The following is a 24,961-nucleotide window of genomic DNA, read 5'->3' on the forward strand; positions in this document are numbered from 1 at the left end:
GGAAAATGCTTATAGGAAGGTGTTCCTGTCTATTAACTCTGGGCTGTCCTGCCCCAGCAGGGGAGAGGCCCAATTCAGTATTTCTCCAGCTAGCAAACTGATCACTCTGCCCTGGTCAATGGGGTATATTCAAAGGTGGAGCAGGAAGAGGAGACAGTATTGGTTCAGGAATCTCCTGACCTTCTGGCAGTTCCCATCACAACATTCAGGTATTGCAGGTCCCTCTTCAGTGGGCAGTGGACCAATCTGAGCCCAGAGCACGGAATACTCTTCTTGGGACTATGCTAGCCGCAGTGTCTGGTTTTCTGCTAGGAGCTACGCCACTTGAGACCGCAGCAGATGGTTCTCAGTATGGAGTTGTGTGACCTGATCCTGAAGATCTGGTACCTCATGGGGTCTAGTGGGTATACCCGCCCTTTCCAAGTCCCTTTTAAGGGGCTCCCACGGAGGAGGTCAGAAGTGAGTTTGGACAAATTGTAAAGGACAGGGGCACAGGCAGTCTCTCCTAGTGGTCACAGTTGGGCTGTGAGTCCACATATCAGAGACGGTAGTTGGTGAACAGGGGCAGAGGAATCACTTGAGCCAGGTTCAGTAAGCAAGTGTCAGTGACTGGACATCAGAGGAAGTACTAGGCTAGAGTCAGGAAGCAAGGGTCAGGCTGGGATCAGGGACCAGAGATCAGGAGAACAGTTGAGGTTTGGAGTCACAGCAGGCCCAAAGTCTGTGTTGTTGCCCAGACAACTTCCTGTGGCACCCTCCAGGGTTAAATAGAGTGGTTGGTCAATCAGAGAGCTGCAAGGTTCTGTCATTCTGGGTCTCTTGGACGGTAGTTCCTATTTTCCACAGTACTCCGTAGATGGGGCTAAGCATGGTTTCCTAGTGGCACTGTGCGAACATCAGCCATCCCTAGCTCTGCAGGCCTGAATTCTAGTCCCCACGTCCTCGGAGCCACCAAGTGAATCACCCCCACCGCTTTTCACAGTACATGGATATTTTTTTTCCTGGAAATCTCTCATTGGGCCTGTCCTTAGACTTCACTTCTTGCAAGGTCCGATGAAGCTACAGTTTGGGGTATCATCTTTCCAGGCAGTATATTTGCGGGAGTCAAACATGCACTGACTGTGATTCTCTGACTTCAGAGACAGTTGAAGGTGCTCAGCACCTTACTGGATTGAGTCCCTAATTAATATTCATTCTGCATTAAACACAGCTAAGCTAGTCTCTTCCTGAGGTTTTTTGTGTGTCTGATGCATAGTAAATTGTGAGCGCCTAGAAGAGCTGCAATTGCCAGTCTCTAGCAATACATATGTATATATTAAATTAAAAAACCCAACAACCACAACCTGTTCCTCATGAATTCACAGTCTTAAAGGCTACAGGGAGCTTTTCAATTACAGATACTGCTGACAAAGGCAACCAGGATGGGGTGCCGGGGGAGGAGGAAGATCGTAACAGGCGATTAAGTAGCCAGCCAAGCAGTCATGCTTTGATGAATTCATAAGGTTCCCAAATTGCAATTCATTTAGTGAATTTGCTGTCATCATCGATACAGAACAATTCATCTTGGCTCATTAGGGAACTCGTTGATTACATCCCCTGCTTTTTTATTTATTTAGTACAAAGGATGGTAAAAGGAGCACAGACATAAATTATTGTGTGTTGGCAGTGGACTGGTGCTTCTAGAAACCACTTTTCATCACTGGGTCTTTCCCTTCACCCCCATATGTCACATTGCCTGGGGACCAGACACCTTATCTCTGAATTAGCAAGGAACAACGTGAAGTCCCAGCCATTAGTAATGTGGATATGTTCACTACATGACACATTTGCAACCATGGTAGTTGATAACCATGGCCTAAAGAGGCAGACAGTGGGCCAGATTCTCAGCTGGCACAAATCAGTTCAGCTATATTGGTTTCAATGGATCTATGCTGATTTACACCTGTTGATAATCCATCCTAGCATGTCTTCCCCTTGGCTATAACAGAGTTACAATGGTAAATAATTAGCAAGAGTTTGGGAAGAGATATAAATCATCAAGCTTCAGGGAATAAGGCAGCCTCTAACTATCGGGGTGAGGAGGAAGCTATTTCTGTGGGCGGTTTATTCTATAGCAACTTACTGCATGGTTTTTTACACCCTTCTGTGACACAGCTGGCATAATGTTGGAGGAAAATGGACTAGATGAACTGTGGGTTTGATGTGGAATGGAAATTCCTTTGTTCTTATTGTCAGGGAACAAGAGGCAGGGGACACCGGCATGACGCAGTGTCTAAAGGGACACAGAAATCAAATATTTTTCGGAGACATTTTCTTACCATTGTCATAAGACACTAGAATGGTTGAATAGTAAAGAATTTTAAAAAATTTGTTTTGCCTTTCACTGTTTAGGCTGTTTTCTTCCCCCCTCCCCCCATCTCTCTCATCCCAAATGATAAAAATACACTAGTCAGTTTCAGTTTGATTCCTTGTCATTCTCCAAGTTTTCACACAGTAGCACAACGCTTCAATGTTTAGATGTCAAGCCCTGATGAGAAACATCTCTCTATTTTATTTTAATGTTTCAAATGGAAATTTAAAAATTAATCACAAATGTTTCCATCGATATTGGGTTTTATAAAAATTTATGATTGCCACAGGGAAAAGGTAACCTGGAATTTAAATAAATAAGACTCTGGGTAATTAAATTTTGTGTCTCTTTAGCTCTGTAACACCAGCTGCACTATTTTATTTTAAAAGATGACATTACAGAGCCTGGGTAGTGACTGTGTTAATGCCAGGTGCTGTCACGGTAAAGACAATTGCATAGGTAAGCACCTATGATGTGCTTGGATCAGAGATCAGGACATAGTGGGAAAGCACAAGGGCCATAGTTATGACTGCTCTGTGACAGAGGGAAAATTGGCAGGAAGGGAGGCAGAAGGGTTCCTGCATCTATAATGGGGACACTTATTGGTTGATATGGGTAGGAAGAAGTGTTGAAAAGGAGGCTAGTTCTTTTCTTAGGCTTGAGAAAGGTGTTTGATGCATTATATATCCAAAAGGCGGAAAAAAGGGCACAACCCCCAGTTTTTGTCGTCATTTGCAGGTTACGTGTACACATTTTCTTGTGCCCTATCTATGCTGATGTCTGCTTCACATTTTCTGTAGGCTCCATCTATCGCTTGTTTCAAACTAAAATTATGAAATTCCATTTTGCTGACCAGAGCTTTCATGCTTTAGGTTACACTAACCTGAGGACGTCTGCATGGCCAAGAGAAAAGGGAAAGCTCTCTGTTCTCATTCTATTTATAGTCAGAAAAGCCTTGTGAAAGTAAAAAACAGATTAATAGTCAACTGGACAGAACAAGGCCCTGCAAGTCTTATCCATGTAAACTAAACAAATATTTTTGCGCCATTTTATGGTTCCTGCTGACCAGCCAAACTTCACTGATTTGAGACTCAACCATTCTGGGATCAGTGTAAAGGGATTACTGTAGTGGTCCTTGAAGTCTCCACTTCCCAAGAGTTAGTCATGCACTGGGTCTGTACCAAGAATACAAAATAACTTTTGCTAACACTTAAATAGTTATCATAGCTGACATGTTAATGTTAACCACTGTTTGCACTAATGACACTTTTACAAAACTGAGTAGGACTATTCAGAATTTACTGAGAGTAGAACTGGTCAAAATATTTCAAAGAACAATTTGTCTCAGGAAAAATCGCCATTTTATGAAAACATATTTTTGGCTGAAGATTGTCGACATTTTCTCAATTTTCACTTTTTGTGAAAAAATTATTTTTATTTTTATTATTATTAATGAATCAAAATGTGATCAACAATTTTATCAAAGTGCTTTTATCGAGATTTCATTTGGCTTTTAATAAAATATTCAAAAGCCAGTTTGATGAAATAAATATTCTTTCAAACTGAAAAACACAATTGTGAAACATTTTTTGCAGGGGAAATGGATCTCTTTCGATTCCTTCCAAATGAAAACAATTCAAAACTGTTTCTTCTTTTTATTTTTTTGGAAAAAACAGGTTTTCATTTTTGACCATCCCAATTTTTTGGACCATCTCTGAGCTAAGGCTAGATCCTCCTCTGGTGTAAGTCAGATCTCTCCACTGGCCTCAGTGGCAGTGTACTGATTTACAGCCCTTGAGGATCTCAACATCATATTTGATCACATTTGTAATAAATCACTGTTTATTATTTTTTTCTTCCATTAGCTCTGTGAGATCTATGGGAAAGTGAGTTAGATGTTATTCTGCCTCACAGACCACACTTGTTAACTGAATTCCATTTGTAGGGCCAAATTCTGCCATAAGTCAAACCTGTGCATCTCTTTTAAAAGCAACAGGATTGTGAGTGACTGGGGGGGCAGAATCTCAGCAGGCGTAAATGTGGGCAGAAACTGGGCTACCGAATCTTTATTACTGATATGATGCACTTGCCAGAAAGAGCCCATCTTGGCCTGCAGATCCATGGCTAGGTTAGTAGTTTGAAACTTATTTTCCTTGTACACAGAGAAACTTTGATTTTGTAACGATTTATAAGCACTAAACACAGAACTCCGTAATTCCACTTTTGCAGTCACTTCTCAGAGAAAGGCTGTGCTCGTTAAGGCAGTTTTTAAAAGATGCTACAGTGTTTCACTGAGGCATTTAAAATGTTCCCAAATGTAATTACTGAAACTGACATCACATGAGAGTTACAATCCTCACCCCATGAGGGACATGATTCCTAAGTACCATCTGGTTCTTTTCTGATTAGCTTCTTGGGGATAGGGTGAGCTGTCTTGTTGGAGTTCTTCATGCACACATCACTGACAGTTCAAAATGGTGCATTCCCCAACCCCTTTCCTCATTCTCTATGAAACACATATATTCATAAAGAGGTCAAGGCCAGAAGGGACCACTGATACTCTAGTCTGACCTCCTGTTTAACACAGGTCATGAAACTAACCCAAATTTTATCTAAAGCAGATCTTTCAGAAAAATATCCAATCTTGATTTAAAAATGGTCAGTGATAGAGAATATACCACAACCCTTGGTAAATTGTTCCAAGGATAAATTACCTTCATTCTCAAAAATGTATGCCTCATTTCCAGTCTGAACGTGTCTAGCTTCCACTTCCAGCCATTGGATTGTGTTATGCCTTTCTCTGCTAGACTGAAGAGCCCATTATTAAATATCAGTTCCCCAGTAGATATTTATAGACTGTAACTAAGTCACCCCTTAAATTCTTTTATAAGCTAAATAGCTTGAGCTCTTGGAGTCTATCACTAACAGACGTGTTATTAGCATTCTCATGGTTCTTCTTTGAACCCTCTCCCATTTATCAACGTCTTTCTTGAATTGTGGGCACAGAACTGAACACAGTACTCCAGCAACGTCGTGCCAGTGCCAAATATAAAGATAAAAGAACCTCTCTACTCCTACTTGAGCTTCCTCTGTTTATGCATCCCAGGATTGCTTCAGCTCTTTTGGCCACTGCGTCGCAGTTGGAGCTCATGTTCAACGGATTATCTACCACAGCCCTCAAATCTTTTCCAGAGTCACAGTTTCCCAGGAAAGAGTCCTCCATCGTGTAAGTAAGCTCAATAGATTGAGCTCTTTGAGTCTAATACTATAAGACACATTTTCCAGTCCTTAAATCATTCTTTGTGTACATTCTTTGTTCCTCAATATATACATTTACATTTAGCTGTATTAAAATAAAGTTTTACCAGTTTACCAAGCAATCCACATTGCTCTGTGTCAGTCACCTGTCCTCTTCGTTATTTACCACTCTTCCAGTTGTTTTGTCATCTATACACTTTCTCAGTGATGCTTGTATGTCTTCTTCCAGGTCATTGATAAAAAGGTTAAGAAGCAAAGGGCCAAGAACCAACCCCTGTGGGACCCCACTGGAAACACGCCCACTTGATGAAGGGTCCCCATGTTTCTCCTCCAGCTAAACTCACTTTTCAGATCATCAACTCTCTCTCTGACCAGGGCTCTCATTTTTTACAGCATTTTATCAGTTGATCATCATGTCCATTCTTACAGCTGCCAGCCTGTCTCCTCAGTCGAGGGAGGACTGAAACGACATTCAGAGTCCAGTTCAGACCCTTCTCCTCAGGGCTTCAGCTTTAATTCCTCCAAATAACACAAATTCAGCACATCAGTCAAGCCCCCATAATACAGGGTCTTCTCTAGGGGCCACTCTGTTCCCTACAGATTCCCACTCGACTAGTCACTTGCCCAACCCCGTCCCCCAAAGCCAATCTGTTTCCCATTGCTCTACCCAGGGTCTCCTGCAGGAGACTACCTGGATCATACTAGCTCTCTCCCCCCAACTGGATTACTTGGTGGCTTTTATAATCAACTGATCACTAGCTGATCAGTCTCAGCTGAGAGGTAGCTGATCTTTAACAGGTGGGGCTGGGCCCAATTCCCCTTAAAGGGCTAGTCACCCTGTGACACCATCTCTTCCCTGCTTTCCCCTTTTCCCATCTTCCTGAGTGCTTAAGAAACAGCTTTTCAACTTTCCCACACAATTCCAAACTCTGTATCTCTCAGCCACTGCAGCTGGAACCAATTCTACATTCTCTATGAAACCTGTCAGGCCTGAGAGTTAAATAAAAATGGGAACAATCTCAGCAGTCCAAGAGATGACCCTGAGCCTGCAAACACCTACATACATGCTTCACTGTTCCTTTGTTATCATTTTAAAAAATATATTCAAGAACACAGGTATGGGGAGCAAGCTGGACCCCATTCTGGTTCTTCCATTATCATCACCAGAGTTTTAAGCTAAGACCCAGATTTAGCAAAGCACTTAAATGGTTGCTTTATTTTAAGCACATACTTAAAACTATCCCTATTCATCTAAACATTTAAGCATGTGCTTTGGTGAATCAGTGCTCGGGCCATTTATTTAAGTACATCAGAAGCAGGAAGCTTGCCAAACACTCAGTGGAGTCACTGGACGATCACAGTACTAAAGGAGCACTCCAGAAAGCGGAGAAGCTAAATGGATTCTTTGCATCATTCTTCAATGCAGAGAAAGTGAAGGAGATTCCCACAAGTGATCCATTCTTTTAGGTGACAAATCTGAGGAAATGTCCCAGATTGAGGTATCAGTTGAGGCAGGTTTTGGAACAAATTGATAAATTAAACCATAATAAGTCACCAGAACCAAATGGTATTCACCCAAGAGCTCTGAAGGAACTCGCATATGGAAATGCAGCACTACTAATCTATCACTTAAATCAGCCTCTGTAACAGATGACTGGAGGATCAGCTAATGTAATGTCAATTTTTTAAAAAGGCTCCAGAGGTGATCCTGGCAATGACTGACCAGTAAGCCTAACTTCAGTACCAGACAAATTGGCTGAAACATTGGTAAAGAACAGAATTACCAAACACATAGATAAGTACAATATGTTGGGGAGTAGTCAACTTGGCTTTTCTAAAGGGAAATCGTGCCTCGCCTCTATTAGAATTTTTTGAGGGAATCAACAAGCAGGTGAACAAGGATGATCTAGTGAATATAGTGTACTTGAACTTTCATGAAACCTTTGACAAGGTTCCTCACCAAGAGCTCTTAGGTAAAGTAAACAGTCATGGGATAAGAGGGAAGGTCCTCTCATGGATCAGTAACTGGTTAAACACAGGAAACAAAGGGCAGAAATAAATCACCAGTTTTTACAGTGGAGTGATGCAAATAGCAGGACCTCCAAGTATCTGTACTGGGACCTATGCTGTTCAACATATTCATAAATGATCTGGGAAAAGGGGTAAACAGTGAGGTGGCAAAGTTTGCAGATGATACAAAATTACTCCAGATAAGTCCAAAGCTGACTGCGAAGATTTACAAAGGGATTTCACAAAACTAGTGAGTGGGCAACAAAATGGCCGATGAAATTCAATATTGATAAACATGAAATCATGAGCATTGGAAAACATAATTCCAACTATTCATACAACATGATGGTGGTCTAATTAGCTGTTACCACTCAAGAAAGAGATCTTGGAGTCATCATGGATAGCTCTCTGAAAACATATGCTCAGTGTGCAGCAGCAACAGTCAAAAAATCTAACAAAATGCTAGGAACCATTAGAAAAGGGAAAGATAAAACAGAAAATATCATAATGGTACTTCACGTGTCTCTGATTCGCCCATATATTGAATCCTGCATGCAGTTCTGGCCTCCTCATCTCCCAGAAAGATACAGAGGAAGGCAACAAAAATGATTACGGGTATGGAACAGCTTCCATATGAGGAAAAACTAAAAGACTGGGACTGTTCAGATTAGAAAAGAGACAACTAAGGGCGGGGGAGAGATATGATACAGTTCTATAAAATCACGAGTGGTGTGGAAAAAGTGAATAAGGAATTGCTCTTTACCCTTTCACATAACGCAAAAACCAAGGGTCATCCAATGAAATGTTTAAAACAAACCTTAAACAGCAGGTTTAAAACAAACCAAAGGAAGTAGTTCTTCACACAAGGCACAGTCAACCTGTGGAATTACTTGCCATGAGATGTTTTGAAGGCCAAAAGTATAACTGGGTTCAAAAACAGAATAAGAAGTTCATGGATGTTATTAATCAAGATGGTCAGGGACAAAACCCCATGTTCTGGGTGTCCCCAAATCACTGACTAGATGCTGGGACTGGATTCATGGTCCATTTTGGTCAACTTCACAGTCATAGGATTTTAAAAATAATAAATTTCATGATTTCAGCTATTTAAGGCTGACATTTCACAGGGTTGTAATTGGAGGGGTCCTGACCCACAAAGGAGTTGTGTGTGTGTGTGTGTGTAGGGGGGGCGTGGATCGTCATAAGATTATTGTGGGGGGGGAGGGGGTTGCGGCACTGCTACCCTTTCTCCTGAGCGGCTGCTGGTGGGGGCGCTGCCTTCAGAGCTGGGCAAGCGGAGAGTAGCCAGCGGGAGCCCAGGGCTGAAGGCAGAGCTGCCGCCAGCAGCAGGACGGATGGCCTGGTACGGTGGGGTGTTGCCACCCTTAGTTCTGTGCTGGCGGGATGCCGTCTTCAGAGCTGGGCGCTCGGCCAACAGCTGCCGCTCTCTAGCCACCCAGCTCTGAAGGCAGCACCGCGACCCCCCTAAGGTAACCCTGTGATCCCTCTGCAACTCCCTTTTGGGCTGGTCTCCCCCTGTGAAATCTGTACAGTCTAGGGTAAAAGCACACAAAAGACCAGATTTCACAGTTCGTGACGCGTTTCTCATGACCGTGAATTTGGGTAGGGCCCTAACGATAAGGAATGGATCACTTGATCGTTTCCCTGTTCTTTTCATTCCCTCTGAAGCTTCTGACACTAGCCACTGTCAGAAGACAGGATACTGGGCTAGATGACCATAAGTCTGACCCATTATGGCCGTTTTTATGTTTCAAAGATGTTAAGTCCATCAGGGCACATTGTGAACATCTAGTCTGACCTCCTGCATAACACAGGCCACAGAGGTGCATTATAAGATTCCTGTAACACCCCATAACATCTGATGAAATTGGCACCTATCTAATAGGCTTATCACATCTTTAATAAACAGGTCTGACAGTGGATTAGATCTCTCTTTCTTTTGGCCCTGTATACCTTGATTCAGTAGAGCAGTTAAGCCTGACTTAACTGTAAATCCCTTAGTAAATCCATCACTATTCAGCATAACCCTTAACCACATGCTTAATTTTAAGTTAGCAACTCTGGTGATGATAATGTATAAAAGCCAAAATAGAGCTTACTCTTTCATAACTGTGTTTTCCTTACATATAATGTAGAACATAATAAAAAAGATAAGCACATATATGTTTGCAGGCTTGGGGTCAAATTTTTCATTGTACCCATTTTTATTAGGCTTCTTTGGCTACATGCATAATGCAAACCGATGAGTGACGGCAGACACAGTGCCACAAACTTCAGCTTGCAACGTGAGCCTTTACCCAGGGCTCCCTGTAAGCTTGGACATCTCCCTCTGAACCTCACACCACCACGTGTTTCCTTATGTTTTAAGTTGCGCGAGCTAGATTAAAACTAGCGGGAGTATAGATACCTACGTGAGCTGCAATCCCACCTCTCACTGCAGCAGAGGGATAGCCTCAATCTGATAGCCTGCAAGTTTACTGAAATTTACTTCCAACTCATCTTTCCCCCACCCTCAGTTCAACTTCAATTTCTGTATTATCTTTCACTGAACACAGAGATATCCTTTCATTACTGACATCCTTAGTAGCTCGCTTTGTCTGGCCTAAGCGCCTGCCAGCTTTTCTCCAAACTCCTACTTGAAATAATTCCCCAACCATGTCCATTTTCTGTGCCAGCAGTCTAGTTCCACTTTGATTAAAGGGGAGTCCACCTCTTCTTTATAGGCTCTGCCTTTCCCAGTTATTCCCACTGTGATTAGAATCATAGAATCATAGAATCATAGAATATCAGGGTTGGAAGGGACCCCTGAAGGTCATCTTGTCCAACCCCCTGCTCGAAGCAGGACCAATTCCCAGTTAAATCATCCCAGCCAGGGCTTTGTCAAGCCTGACCTTAAAAACCTCTAAGGAAGGAGATTCTACCACCTCCCTAGGTAACGCATTCCAGTGTTTCACCACCCTCTTAGTGAAAAAGTTTTTCCTAATATCCAATCTAAACCTCCCCCACTGCAACTTGAGACCATTACTCCTCGTTCTGTCATCTGCTACCATTGAGAACAGTCTAGAGCCATCCTCTTTGGAACCCCCTTTCAGGTAGTTGAAAGCAGCTATCAAATCCCCCCTCATTCTTCTCTTCTGCAGGCTAAACAATCCCAGCTCCCTCAGCCTCTCCTCATAAGTCATGTGTTCTAGACCCCTAATCATCTTTGTTGCCCTTCGCTGATTAGTGTGCTAAAAGTCCTTAATCCTGCATGTTGAACTAAACTCATTGCAGAGAAAGCTACCGTAGAGACTTTGGACTTTGGACATTTTTCTAGTAAACTAAGCTAAGCTTCCAGAATTTATCTCCGACAGCTCTTTAAATCATTTATACCAATATGAATCACAAACACTGGCTCCTCATCAGTACTCATTAAGAGATCCTTATAATCTTATGAGATCCACCTTATGAGATCCACCACCTTTTTAGAGCTGACAACACATAAATCATTCAAAAATTCATTCACTTAAAAAATCAGTTTTCCAAGATTTATTTCCCAATGTATTTATAATTACTTTGGGAACTGACCACAAACAGTCCATTGCAAATATTCAGTAGCTTATATTTAAAATATGAGCTGCGTAGATTACTTCTGATTGGTCACATATCTCATGGTATTGCTGTTCTCTGATTGCATGAGTGATTTTACTAAAATCAGGAAGAAGCAACTCAGAATCACTTTATGGTGATGTAGCAGATAAAAGGATTAAGGAAATCTAGAGAACATTAAACCTTGTTTTTAATGGAATGCACAAGTATTACCAAACAGTGGCTGGATGAGATGGTAACTGATACATGGCAAATGTGCATGCATGCAAAATGCTAGTTGAGTTTGGTGTGGAGAGATCCTTTCTGGCTCATTTAATTGCCTTTCTGCTTTCTGATACTTTGAAAAAAGGACTTTTGAAAAAATAACCTGTATCACAAGATGGAAGTTGGGTCTGATGATTGGAGCAGTCAACTGGGCATCAAAACCCTGGGTTTTATTTCCAGTTCTGCCATTAACTCCAGCAGCAGCCTTGGAAAAGTCAATTCTCCTTAATACTTAGCCCTACCACAAAAAGGTGCTGTTAAGTACTCTTACTAAAGTGCTTTGAGATCCCAAGATGAAGATTCAAGATCATTATTTTACTCAGTTCATATACTCATCTGGCCCAACAGATCTGCTCTATATTTACTTGGCATATTCAATCCAATTAAGCCAAACCACAGAGTTCTGATCAACAATGTTCAAGGCATGAAGACTTCCAGGAAGCGGAGTCATTTTGCAGTCCTCAGCAATGTGCGTGATGGCTTGGGGCTGCCCACACTGACATAGCGAACCGTCTCTAAAACACCACCGAAATTCTGCTGCAGCACAAGTTCCATGTCTGATACAAAACTGATTGAGAAGGCTCCATTGCCTTTGGGGTGAATCAAACCCAGATTGATGCTGAGTGTGCTCTGAGACAAGATAATTATTTGTCATTTTCTCTGTGGACCACGAAGGTCCCCATGTGTCCTCTACCATAAATCCCTCACCTGGTAAACTTATCCACAATGGTGCTGTGAGGGCAGACGACCTTGTGGTGGATTAAACAAGTCTTTAGTTAATGGCAGAGGTGGCATATCATGCAATTTCATCATGGGATTTGCTCTCATAGGCTCAGAATTATGAGTGTTTCATCAAACATCCTTGTAAGCAACAACAAATAAAGCAATATGCATCAGGGATATTCCTTCTCTCCTTGCTTTAACAGCAGAAGGATTAATGCAGGCAATAAATTATGGGAATGATTGTACTATAAGGGTGAGGGTAACAATTGTCATGTTAAATGCCAAAAACTGAAATCTCCACTGCTGAAAACTGGCTTTGACAGCTCTGCTATTGACGGACTAATATAGACTCTCTGCTGTGATATGCCTGGATGACAGATGGCTTATTGTCCCTTTTTAAAATACATATTTATTGATCTTATAAGGAATGTGTTATTTCCACAGACAGCTGAAAATTAATCTAACCACAATGTCATCTTAATGGCCAATCACAAGGGATCTTTTTATTATCCGGAGGGATAGAGTGACTAGATGTCCCGATTTTATAGCGACAGTCCCAGTATTTGGGGCTTTTTCTTATGTAGGCGCCTATTCCCCCCCTTCCCACACACCCATACTATGTCCCGATTTTTCATACTTACTATCTAGTCACCCTTCTCAGGGATCACAAAATTTCCCTAGAATTCAAACCAAGCCTCTGGCCGGGGTGGGGGGTGGGGGTCACTTCAACCAATTCTGTTTGGTCCCTGCCCCACTGAGGTTTGGGTCAGGGCTGCATGTCAGTCTCTTGGCTGCAGAGCTACTGCACCCTGCACTAGACCCAGGATCACATGTGGGTCTCCTTGACAGACAGGATGAAAGAACAAGGAATGCCTAACCTGCTCCTGACAGGAGCAATGCTGGAGGATGAAGGCAAAGGAGGAGCTGGAAGAGGAGAAAAGGAGAATGAAAAAAGACGACCTGAGGACCGCTGAAGCAGGATATAGGATTGTCATGATAAAGCAAAGCACATGTGCCTTGCTCTTGGGAGCACTGAAATGTAGTTGCTCAGAGACCAAGACAGAGAGAGGAACGTGGAGGTGAATTGGGGGAGCACATTTGTTTCAAAGGTGGTCAGGCCAGACAAAGGCAGACCTGAAAAGTGTGGAGTCTGTACCCTACTTGCTCCAGCTTGGAACACCAGGAACAAATTCCAGAGCAGAAAATCCATTGTGCTATTGAAGAGAGAAAGAAAGATAAAGAAAACAAAGAAATGAATTATTGTTTGTTTGCTTGTTTTTTTGAAGACACAAAAGAAAAGGCCCTATGTCATAAATATAAAGGGAAGGGTAAACCCCTTTAAAATCCCTCCTGGCCAGAGGAAAAATCCTCTCACCTGTAAAGGGTTAAGAAGCTAAAGGTAACCTCGCTGGCACCTGACCAAAATGACCAATGAGGAGACAAGATACTTTCAAAAGCTTGGAGGAGGGAGAGAAACAAAGGGTCTCTGTCTGTCTTTATGCTGCCTTTGCCGGGGATAGACCAGGAATGGAGTCTTAGAACTTTTAGTAAGTAATCTAGCTAGGTATGTGTTAGATTATGATTTCTTTAAATGGCTGAGAAAAAAAATTGTGCTGAATAGAATAACTATTTCTGTCTGTGTATCTTTTTTGTAACTTAAGGTTTTGCCTAGAGGGATTCTCTATGTTTTGAATCTAATTACCCTGTAAGGTATCTACTATCCTGATTTTACAGAGGGGATTTCTTTACTTCTATTTACTCCTATTTCTATTAAAAGTCTTCTTGTAAGAAAACTGAATGCTTTTTCATTGTTCTCAGATCCAAGGGTTTGGGTCTGTGGTCACCTATGCAAATTGGTGAGGCTTTTTATCCAACATTTCCCAGGAAAGGGGGGGAGGGGTGCAAGTGTTGGGAGGATTGTTCATTGTTCTTAAGTTCCAAGGGTCTGGGTCTGTAGTCACCTAGGCAAATTGGTGAGGCTTTTTACCAAACCTTGTCCAGGAAGTGGGGTGCAAGGTTTTGGGAAGTATTTGGGGGGAAAGACGTTTCCAAACAGCTCTTCCCCAGTAACCAGTATTTGTTTGGTGGTGGTAGCGGCCAATCCAAGGACAAAGGGTGGAATATTTTGTACCTTGGGGAACTTTTTGACCTAAGCTGGTAAAGATAAGCTTAGGAGGTTTTCATGCAGGTCCCCACATCTGTACCCTAGCGTTCAGAGTGGGGGAGGAACCTTGACACCCTACATGCACATTCTGCAGATATCTGTGCTGAAGGGGAGTGCAGATAAGATGTTTACAACAGGCTCAGCAGACAGAAAGACAATTCATATTCACATATGGAAAAGATGCTATGAGAGGAGCTTATGCAAGAAAGAGTAGGCTTGATATGACTATTGAGCACATGCATGGCTGAGTCATAAACCTCCAATACAGATGTCCAAATACTTTAGGAAGCATCTATCCTGGGAGTGCACTGATAGTGACAACATTATGTAGTGGTTAGTGCAGGAAACTGGCCATTCAGTACTCCTGGATGCTACTTTACCTGACTTACTGCTAGAAGCCAATTAGTTACCCTCTCCAAAGCTCATTTGACCAATCCATAAAATGGGTATAGTACTTCTCTACTTTACAGAGGTTTTATGGGACAATGGGCCAGGCCCTCAGCTGGTTTTAAATGGTGCAGCTCCACGGAAGCTGAGGATATGGCTCAATGTACATGAAACACTTTAGGAATCTCAGATCAGAAGCGTTCTGTGCAGTAACAGTGAGAGTTGTCCTGGTTTGCCTCCAGATCATCCATCATTTAGGTAGCTGTCCCGGGATACTAAAAGTCCTGGGTTTTGCCAGTCATGTTCCCATGGGATCCCTCAGCCCCTGGTGGCTGTCCTGAGGGGAGCTGCATCGTGGAAGCACCTGCCCAGAGGCAGATTTGGCTCTGGAGTGTCTGCGAGTCACTGGGAGGGACGTCTCAGGAGCAGCAAGCAGGATGGGGGAGCTGGGAGATGGCACGCCCAGTCACCTCTGGGCAGTTACTGGCTGCAGGGGTCACCACCAGGCGGGAGCGGGGGGCAGTCGGCCAGCACAGTGTCCTGCTTGGCAAGGTCAAAGCCCAGGGCAGCCCCAAGAGCAGGAATCCCCTGAGCTGGTACCATGTTCTTGGAGTGGGGTGGGAAAACAGTGCACTGGGTGTGGGGTGCGCAGGTGATATATGGGTTGTAAGTGGTGGGATATGAGGTCCAGCAAGATGACCATTTTTTTGTGCCTCAGAGTTGGCAACCCTGAGTGGCATTATTATTAAGAGACTCCTTTCAAGGCTCAGGGGCTCACTTATACTACGCCTGCACTGAATTGAGAGCTCTAGGACATTTCCAGTCTTATAGGGGTCATCCTCTGGCAGCCAGAAAGGCCACTGAGGCATGTTCAAGATGCATAGAAAGGCATGTGCAAGATTCATCACATACCAAAGCAAATATCAAGAGTTAAATTAAATTCTGTTAATTACCTTCTCCCAAAGCATTTGGATATATGGACAACTCCAGAACTTGGAGAATTTAGCCATTTCAGACATTTCTCGTCATCTTTTATACCAGTGTTCAGTGCTCTGCTGAAAGGCTAATAAAGCCAAGAAAGGATAGACTTTCTGAAAGCTATAATATAGCTCTTAGCCTTAAAATCACAGAAATACAGAAGTGGGAGATGAGAGTCTAAGGAGGTAACAGAAGCTACTGGAATAAGGGTCACTAAGCATTTAACAGAGCTGTAACCTTTTGGAACCTGAGACTATGTTATGTGACTGAGGCCAAATAATAAAGATTGGGCTCTTGCCACCACTCCTGCATGGCATACCCTTATTCCACAAGAAACGGATCATGTTGGAGATGGGTTAGTGTGGCATTTACACAAAAACTCATAATACAAAGTCCTTGGGTCTTGGAATCAGACCTCTCACCACAAAGTAAGAAAGGCTTTTACTCTGCTCTCATGCTCCAAGACCACACCCCTGCACACTGGGTTTTGGTTAGAGTGACCTCTCACCCAGGGAATATTTAGTACAGTTCTTTTGCCCTCTTGTTACACAATAAGGTGAAATAGAATTAATTACTTCTATACTCAAAACTTAAAGGAAAATTAACCAAAACACTCAAAATTTTCATGGCAGAGAGGTGGATAATAAAAATGCAAATGAAGCATGGCCTAGTCTGTATTCTCCCCCTGGCACCAACAAGGGAGGTAAAAAGTTTTATCCCTCAAGCCCCTTGGTGGACATACACAGAGATGTATATATGCCTCTGTGTGTGTGTGCACATCTCTGTGTGTGTGCACGTGTGTGTGTGTGTGTGTGTGTACGCATATTCCTCTTTGTATGCCTATTAATGAATGGACATTAGACCTGGGCAAACAACAGAGAACCAAATTAGGAATGTTTTCTTTAAATGTTTCACTTTTTCACTCCAAAATTTGAATGTAATAAAAGTACAAAGGAAATTGAACAGCTATGTAGCTACCCTGCTACAGTATTTTAAATTCTGAAATGTCATCGGAACATAGTCATTTGATACATTTTGACCAGATATAATTAATACACAGTTATATTAATATGTAAAAACGTTGTTGTGAAACAGTTAAAGTTGCCTCCCCACACACATGATGTTACAAAACCATATACAATAAAAAAATTATTTAACAGAACATATCCTCTGCAGCCCACAGACATGTTACCATTTGGCACAAGTACCGATCACCTGACATCAGACTTAACCCCCCCTCTTTACCACACTACCTGTTCCCATCACTATTATGGGCGTGCAAAATAGCAGTGGTATGACCAGTCCCTCAAAAATACACACACACATTTTTCTACAGCAAGATATCTTGATGAACCGGTAAAATGTGAAAAATACAGAAACAGCAAGTTAGAAAAAGAAACCAAATTCTTTGGTGGCTGCTGAAAAAAAGGAGATGAGAAAATAAGATAAAGGAGAATGAAAGAGTGTCCTTTGACTTTTGATTTATCTCCAGAAATTCTTCTTCAAGTGTGTCAAGAGACTTGTGTGTTTGTGTAATGGATTTCTTGGCTGTTTGTAGTCTAACTACTGACCCTTTGCAATCCTGTCTGAGCAGAGTCTATTGCTTCCTGTAATAACAGATGATTTCTCGAAGCACTCCATCTGTGCTTTAGCACCACAATCTCATTCAGGCCAGCCTTATCCAAGTATGCTTAACTGGTTTACTTACAGTTATGGCAGGTTTCTCCCATGTAACCCATTTCGTTACAATCACAGTAAAAGGTGGTCCAGGACTGGGAGCATTTTCCTCCATGTTCACAGTAGTTGGGCAAACATCTAATTGGAGATGTTAAAAAAGCCAATTAATTGTAAGCATTTCAGCAGAGATAGCACAGGCAAGGAAGTGTCCCCCGCCTTCCCCCCCGCCCAAAGCTTCCTGGAATGGCATCACTTCACACAATGGCTGAAATAATTAGTTCTTCCTCTGATCCACTCGAAACAACAACATTCAGAACAGATACCCATTACCACACATAATACATTCAAAGAGAAGCCCTTACGAACAACAAAATACCCAGCTTGTTTCTGTCCCTAAGAAACCAAAATGCCACTTTCATTCTGATCTCAGATAAGGAGAACAAATACCAGGTGAAAAAGCTATAGAAGATCTTGTTTCAAAAGAGAAGGCTTTCCTCCCCCCCGCCCCACCCCTTTCTCCTTTGGTCTAATGTGGTTTGCAACTATACAAATTAAGCTGCACCTCAGCTGTGGAAGCACAAACAATACATAAGCCTCAACGAAAAGGACAAAAATGTGTTTATGAATTGTGTATTCTCTGTTCATCTCTTCATTTTAGTTGGTGTTCCTCCAAAGCATTATTGCCACGTAAGTATTAAAAGAAGAAAGAGGTATAACAGTATGCAGCAAGGGAACTGAATAGAAGCAGAAGCTGTGGGAGGCAAATCCAATCTAAAGTGAAGTAAGAAATTCTGATCTCCATTACAGCGATGTAAAACCAGAGTCACTTTGTTGACTCAGATGGAGTTACACTAGCGTAACTGAAAGCAGAGCTTGCCCCAATGTTTTTATTTTCTACTGTGTATTGGATAATCTCCTTGATGTTGTATGTTTGGTTTTTCAGTCAGTAACCCGTGTATACTGTGACAGGGCAAGGCCAGGTGGCTATAGAAAAGTAGTGGGAGATAGATATATTAGCTCCAGGCTAAACAAATCCCTGGTACCAGGATAGGTGAAATGCCAGCTGCTCCAGGTCAATTAAGACACCTGGGGCCAATTACGAACTTTCCAGAAGGCAGGGAGAATGCTAGGTTGATTGGGAAACCTGAAGCCAATCAGGGGCTGGCTGAAACTAGTTAAAAGCCTCCCAGTCAGTCAGGTGGGGGTGCATGTCAGGAGCTGTGGGAGGAAGTTGCGCTGTTGGAGAGGCTGAGTAGTACACACCATCTCAGGCACAAGGAAGGAGGCCCTGAGGTAAGGGTGAAGTGGAGCTTGAGGAAGTGAGGGCTGCTGTGGGGGAAGTAGCCCAGGGAATTGTACATGTCATGTTTCTGAAAGGTCAGCTACCATAGCTGATACTATTAGGGTCTGTGGGCTGGAGCCTGGAGTAGAGGGTGGGCCCAGGATCCCCCCACACCTTTGCTCCCTGATTAATCACTGAGACTGGAAGCCAACAGAGATTGTGCAAGGAAGGATAACTTCTCCTCATCTCCCTCGCTGGCTTATGATGAAAATGGCTCAGCAGACTGTGATCCTTGTCTCTAGAGAGAGAAGGGTTACGTGGAGGGTCACAGTGAGCCTCCGAGGCTAGCGAAATCTGCCAGGAAATGCGGGACTCACGGAGGCAAGGACAGAGCTTTGTCATAACACACAGTGATTCACTTAGATGTAGATGGGAAAGAAAGACAATCCATCCACTCCACATGCACTACAACTGCATGATCTGTTCCCGTGCTGTAACTGCCCAGCCTTTGCTCCTTTCCACAGGACAGATCCTCAGCTGGGGTAAATCAGCAGTGAAGTCAATGGAGCTACACTGATTTACACCAGCTGTAGCCCTGCGCAGGGGGGAGCATGCTCGGCTGCTCTGTGGGGATGGCACATGCACAAAAAGACACCAGGGTTTTTTCTGTGGTTCGCGTCACCATTTACTAACGATCCCACTGTGTTATTTAACTGAGGTCTGCAACTTTAAGATCTTTGCAAAGCTTGCTTCCTCTAGGGCTCTGACAAACAAATTGCTGTTTATATTCATACCTAGACAAGGGTCATTAAGCATAAAAGTACCAGATGCAAAAAGCTTGTGTAACCCACACACCTTCTCGGTGTGGTGTTCTGTCTCATCTAGTGGCACTGAGACCACTTAGACAAGGAGAGAGAGAGAGGTTGAGTCTGCTCTACAGCCTTAGATAACAGCCAGTTGGCTTTTAGCTCACGCAGTAGAGCCTCATGCACTAAACTCCAGAGGCCCCAGGTTCGCTCCTGCCCACCAACGACCGGGGTCTTTCGGCGTTACACTTTCAGAACACATGCAGCGGTTGACTCTACAATTGCTCCACCTTCTACTATTTCATCAACCCTACTTGAGTTGCAGGGAAAGAATGGATCAGTGAGGACAGCTGCTTTCTGTGACACAATTCCCCGAACTTCTATGAAGGCCACTGTTGACATTAATTTACCTGCTGCCCCACTCTATAAGTCAGAATGCCCCACCCCTGAAGGCATATTCAGGGGTAGCAACCAGTATTTATTGATAGCGGGATTCCTGCATGAGTTGCCCTGCCAATGGGCTAGAGGGGAAGTGAAGAACTCGGAGTCAGCGAAGAGGCACAAGACCTCTGGGTCGCTGGCCATGAACCTCAACAGAGATCCATACAAATCTCACGGTGCTGTTGGCGCTAGTGGCCAGACTCCTGCCTCTTATGGGAGACAGGAACCCTGGACGCCCCAAAGGAAGAATAAAGAGGAAGCACTTTGAAAAGGCCTGAGTTAGTTCCACTGACTTTCTCCACGGACTCAGGCACTGTTGAAAATTTTACCCAAATGCCATAAATCCAGCCTTTTGCTGTCCTGTCCCGTCCCCTTCAGGTGTAGCCTGTGTAGTGGCTGACAGAGCCCATCAATGTTACTTGGCATTTGTACAACTCCATTTAGCAGAAAGAGCCCAAGGCATTGTACAAATGCTAATTAACGCCCCCCCCCCAGCACCCATGTGAAGCAGGTATTCCTATCCTTATTTACAGACAGGCAAGCTTAGGCATGGAGAGATGCAGTGACTTTCTCAAGGTCACCTGCATCTCCAGGAATGGAACACATGCCTCTCAAATGTCTATTCCCCTTCTTTAATGTATTTTCTGCAAATTCCTTAGCTCAACCACAGTTCAATTGAAAAATATATGTGCACCCTCGCCACTTCGCCCTAGAAAAGCAGAGTGGTCTAATGGATAAGACATTTCAAACCTCTGGCCAGCTTCATGGGGCAGAATTTGTCTTGGCTCTTATGTCCTCTGGGGCCATGGGACAACCCCTAGTACAAGCTAGAGCAGCCATTAGGCTACCTTAAAGTTTCACTCCCACTTCAGTGGATCACATTGGGCTTGCAAGGGTGCAGATCTGTCCACCTTAGCCATGCTTCCTCCCTCCGGCGACACACCTTTCCTGCCTTAGCCACTGCACCAAAATGCTACTTGTATTCCCTGCTTCCGTGGAGGCTTGTACATCTCAGTTCTGCCACCTGTAAGATGGGGAGAGTAACACCCACCTCAAAGGGGTTTGGAAAGAATAAATACTTACTTATTAAAAGATGTGAAGTGCTAAGCACAATACTGTGTTATCATCATCATCACTTACAGAATTGTATCATGAACTGATGAACACATTTTCTGCCCATTTAAGTTACCTCTTATTAATTAACCCCATGCAATAAAGTTAATTACTAGTAATTTGAGGTTTCCCAAAGGTCCATGTCTGATGCTTAGCCACATATATTCTAACAGAACAGCTTTCCTTTAAAATGCTTTAGAAGACAAATGGAAATGAAAACTGACCTTCAACTTTCTAAAGACACATTTTTCTTCCCCAAGTAATGCTCAAAATGCAAGTTGCATTGTCTGTATAGGCTTTAATGCTGTTAATAAATTCAAAATTAGACTGTTTGCATTCTTTAGTCTATTTGCTTTAATTGGCACCAGCTGCATTGATCTCGTTTTTGGTCAGATAACTAACTCTTCTAAAAGCTTCTGAAACCAATTTCTGTACATCTCCACACTAACAATTACCATAATCCCATTCTAGTCCAGCAATTGTGTGTTCATTAGAAGCTTAATTTATCCTAATTGCCATCGAAGTCAACATTAGGAAATAGCCATGATGAAAATTAATCAAGGGACGGATAAATTATTGGATGTCTAATTCCACAATTGTCCCAGATTCCTGGGTCCAATTACATTATCTTTTTGTATTACAAGAGTGCCTACTTATCATTATTTGTGTTACGGTAGTGTCTAGGAGGTTTCAACCGAGATCACAGCCCCATTATGCTAGGCTCTGTACATAAGCATAGTAACAGACAGTCCCTGCCCCAAAGAGTTTGCAATCCAAATAGACAAAGGAAAGGTTATCCCCATTTTACAGATGATGAGAAACTAAGAAACTTGCCCACGATTTCCAGGGAGTCTGTGGCATAGACAGGACTCTGGTTCCCTGAGTCCCAGACCTGCACCATAACCACAGGACCATGGTATCACATGGCAATTGATTTTGACAATGTTGTGCCAATCGGGTGTAATTTCCTTCTTTGGAAGAAGTCTCCAAATTTAAAGGAAAATCAAGCTGGAATATACCGTCATTGGAGGCATAGCCTGAACAAGAGCATTGGCAATCTATGGGTAAGACACCCTGCTCTAAAATGCACATGTGGGGTTCCCTCTGACTTCAACGGGAGACCTGCACACACATGGGAAGGCAGAATTTGGCCCCTTTGATAGGAATGATCAAAGAATAATGATGATAAAATGACTTGAATGGAAAGACGGAAGAAGATCCATGTGTTTGATGTTGCATTTGGCATGAAATGAATCTGGTGCTTTCATTGAGCTCCTCATGGGCTCTGGGTGATATCCCACAGTCAGCACAAGACATCACACATGCACCAGTCACTGTTTTTCCTCCCAGTTGTAGGGGGAAATAGCAAAAAGGAGCAGTCCGGTACTAAAGTTCCACAGATATAGTTCTGTTGAAGTGAATGGAACTGGGCCAACAGACACGCGCTGAGAATCGTGCCAACAGTACTTCCCATCTAATGATCTTAGACTGCTTTCTAAACATTAATGACTCAAAAACTCAGCACACCCCTGTGAGGTAAGGGAGTAATACTACTCAACTGAAGGGAAGAAAGTGACTGGCCCAAAGCCCAAGAAAGTCTGTGGCTGAACCAGGAACAGAACATAGAATCAGAGAATATCAGTGTTGGAAGGGACCTCAGGAGGTCATCTAGTCCAACCCTCTGATCAAAGCAGGACCAATCCCCAATTTTTGCCGCAGATCCCTGAATGGTCCCCTGGCTCCCATTCCTGAGCTTTTAACTGACTAAACGGCTTCATTGTATGTATAGTATCCGTACACCTTCCGGTTCTAAAATGGAGGGAGGGAGCCTGCTGGCTACTGAGCTCAACAGTCCAGAGATGGGGAACTTTCAGGCAAAGATTCTGGGGATAAGCCCAACCCCTAGAAAAAGCAACAAGAGAGTTTTACTGTCCATGAAGTACAGAAGATCTCCCTTTTTTAGAGGTCTCATTGGACAGAGCAAGTTGCAGATTACACAAGTTAATCACTTCAGAACAATCAAGGACTTGGAAAGTACAGTGTCAGGTGATTTGAAAATTTCAAAATAAGTGCTTAATTGGCAAAAGTGGTCCTTAACACTGGAACTTTCTATTACAGCTGGTCATAACTTCCCCCCTCCCCATGAAATATGGGCTTTTTTTTTCTCAACTTAGAACTTTGAGAAAAGACTTTTGTGTGTTTGAATTTTTCTGTTTTTTTCCTCGACATTTAAAATTTTTTGAAACATTGAAATGTTGAATGTTCATGTTTGTTCTTTCTCTTCTTTTGTCCTCTTCCTTCATTCTCCCCCTTCTCCACACCCCAATGAATGACATCTTAGCTTGGGTTTGTTTTTTTCTCCTCTTACCCCCCTGCTTTCTCCCCCCTCCACACACACTTTTTCATTTCTTTTTCCAGTTTTATTTTTGCTACTCTAACTTTTCAGAATGTGCTCAACTTTGGAAGAACTGGAGTGTCAGAGATTACTTCCTTTTTCCCAATACTTTCTTTTCCCAAAATGGAGGATGTTTTGAAAAGATACAGAGTACCAAAATGAAAAATGAAAACAGAATATCTTGGCCTTCATTCATTCTATTACAGTCAGTGGACAAAAAAAAAAACAAAAAAAAAAGGAAAAGGAAAACCAACAATATGAATTTTTTTACAAAAATATTCCATGAAAATCAGAGAAAAAAATGGTTCCATTTTGATTCCTGTGAAATTTTAACAGCTTTGAAATGCCAAATTTTCTCATGATATTACTATGTCCATATTTCAACCAGCTCTAATCTCTATCTTCATCGGTCCAAGCTCAGATACCTTGGTGATATTGCATACCTACATAGAGAGAGCCTAGATTTGGTGACATGTGGGACATACTGTAAGATTCATATGGTTTCATGGTGGCTGGGGAAGGATGGTGGAATGAAGCTGTTCTGTGGGGGAAGGAAAAGAGCCCATTATCTTGCACGCATGTTTTTAAGGTTTGATTTTTGTTATTATTAAAATTTGCGTTCTTAATAATGCTAAACACTAAATGCACCCAGAGTTTAGGAATGAAATGTTTATAAATAAATAAAATAAAGGAGATACATAAACCGTTCTCTGGTTAGAATTCATCATTTTGCAAGGCAAACTCAGGGACTCCATCTGCAAAGACTTAGTAAATAAATAGAAATAATAGGGCATTACAGTGACATGCATCTGTATACAGCTGACCAATGTACCAAGAGAGTGCTTGTTACGTGAATGGTGGATGTCCAAGCAATTCCAGTAAAGGGAACACCACTCTGCACTCTCTTATATTCCCTTAGGAGCTCAGAGCTGAAGAGTCAGACCCCAGGAGGTGGTCAAGTCACCCCACCACTACATTAGGAAAACAGCTGGTTGAAAAGTCTTGCAGACTTAGGCTACAAGTGTTCAAATTAAGCAGTGGTAGCAGAAGCAGAAACACTGCCAGCTATCAGGAGACCCACGCTCCACACCGAAGCCAATGGGTGAACAGCACTGACTTCACAAGTTTTATGGAAAGAGCCAAACAGAGCAGCGGTATCAGAATCACAAATGTTGTTGAAGAGATCACTCTGCTCGCACTACCCCTAAAATTACTTGTAGTCGCAATTGTTAAGCATATTTCATGCGTGTGCTTGCTTGATCTCACTTACTCTGGAATTATATTGGGGTAATGAGAATGGAATTTGGTGCAATCTTGAATAGTGCATGGAGTTCTGGTTGACCCATATCAAAAAGAATTGGAAAAGGTACAGAGAAGAGCAACAAGAAACAACTGGGGGATGGGAGGGAGGGTGGAACAGCTTCCATACCAGGTGAGATTTAAAACCCTGGGGCTGTTCATCTTAGAAAAGAGAAGACTGAGGGAGGATATGACAGAGGTCTAT

At 42.7% G+C, this 24,961-nt stretch overlaps 1 protein-coding gene across 1 annotated transcript in view; it reads right to left on the reverse strand.

Moving 5' to 3' along the window:
* Nucleotides 1-24,961, reverse strand: part of CNTNAP5 (contactin associated protein family member 5) — a 414,256-nt gene that overhangs the window by 134,839 nt on the left and 254,456 nt on the right. The window contains exon 11 of the mRNA XM_077829822.1: nucleotides 17,452-17,558. Coding sequence (XP_077685948.1) covers nucleotides 17,452-17,558 — 107 coding nt within the window. The remainder of the gene's footprint in view (nucleotides 1-17,451; nucleotides 17,559-24,961) is intronic.

This window comes from Eretmochelys imbricata, chromosome 11 (genome assembly GCF_965152235.1).
Source record: "Eretmochelys imbricata isolate rEreImb1 chromosome 11, rEreImb1.hap1, whole genome shotgun sequence".
NCBI lineage: Eukaryota > Metazoa > Chordata > Testudines > Cheloniidae > Eretmochelys > Eretmochelys imbricata.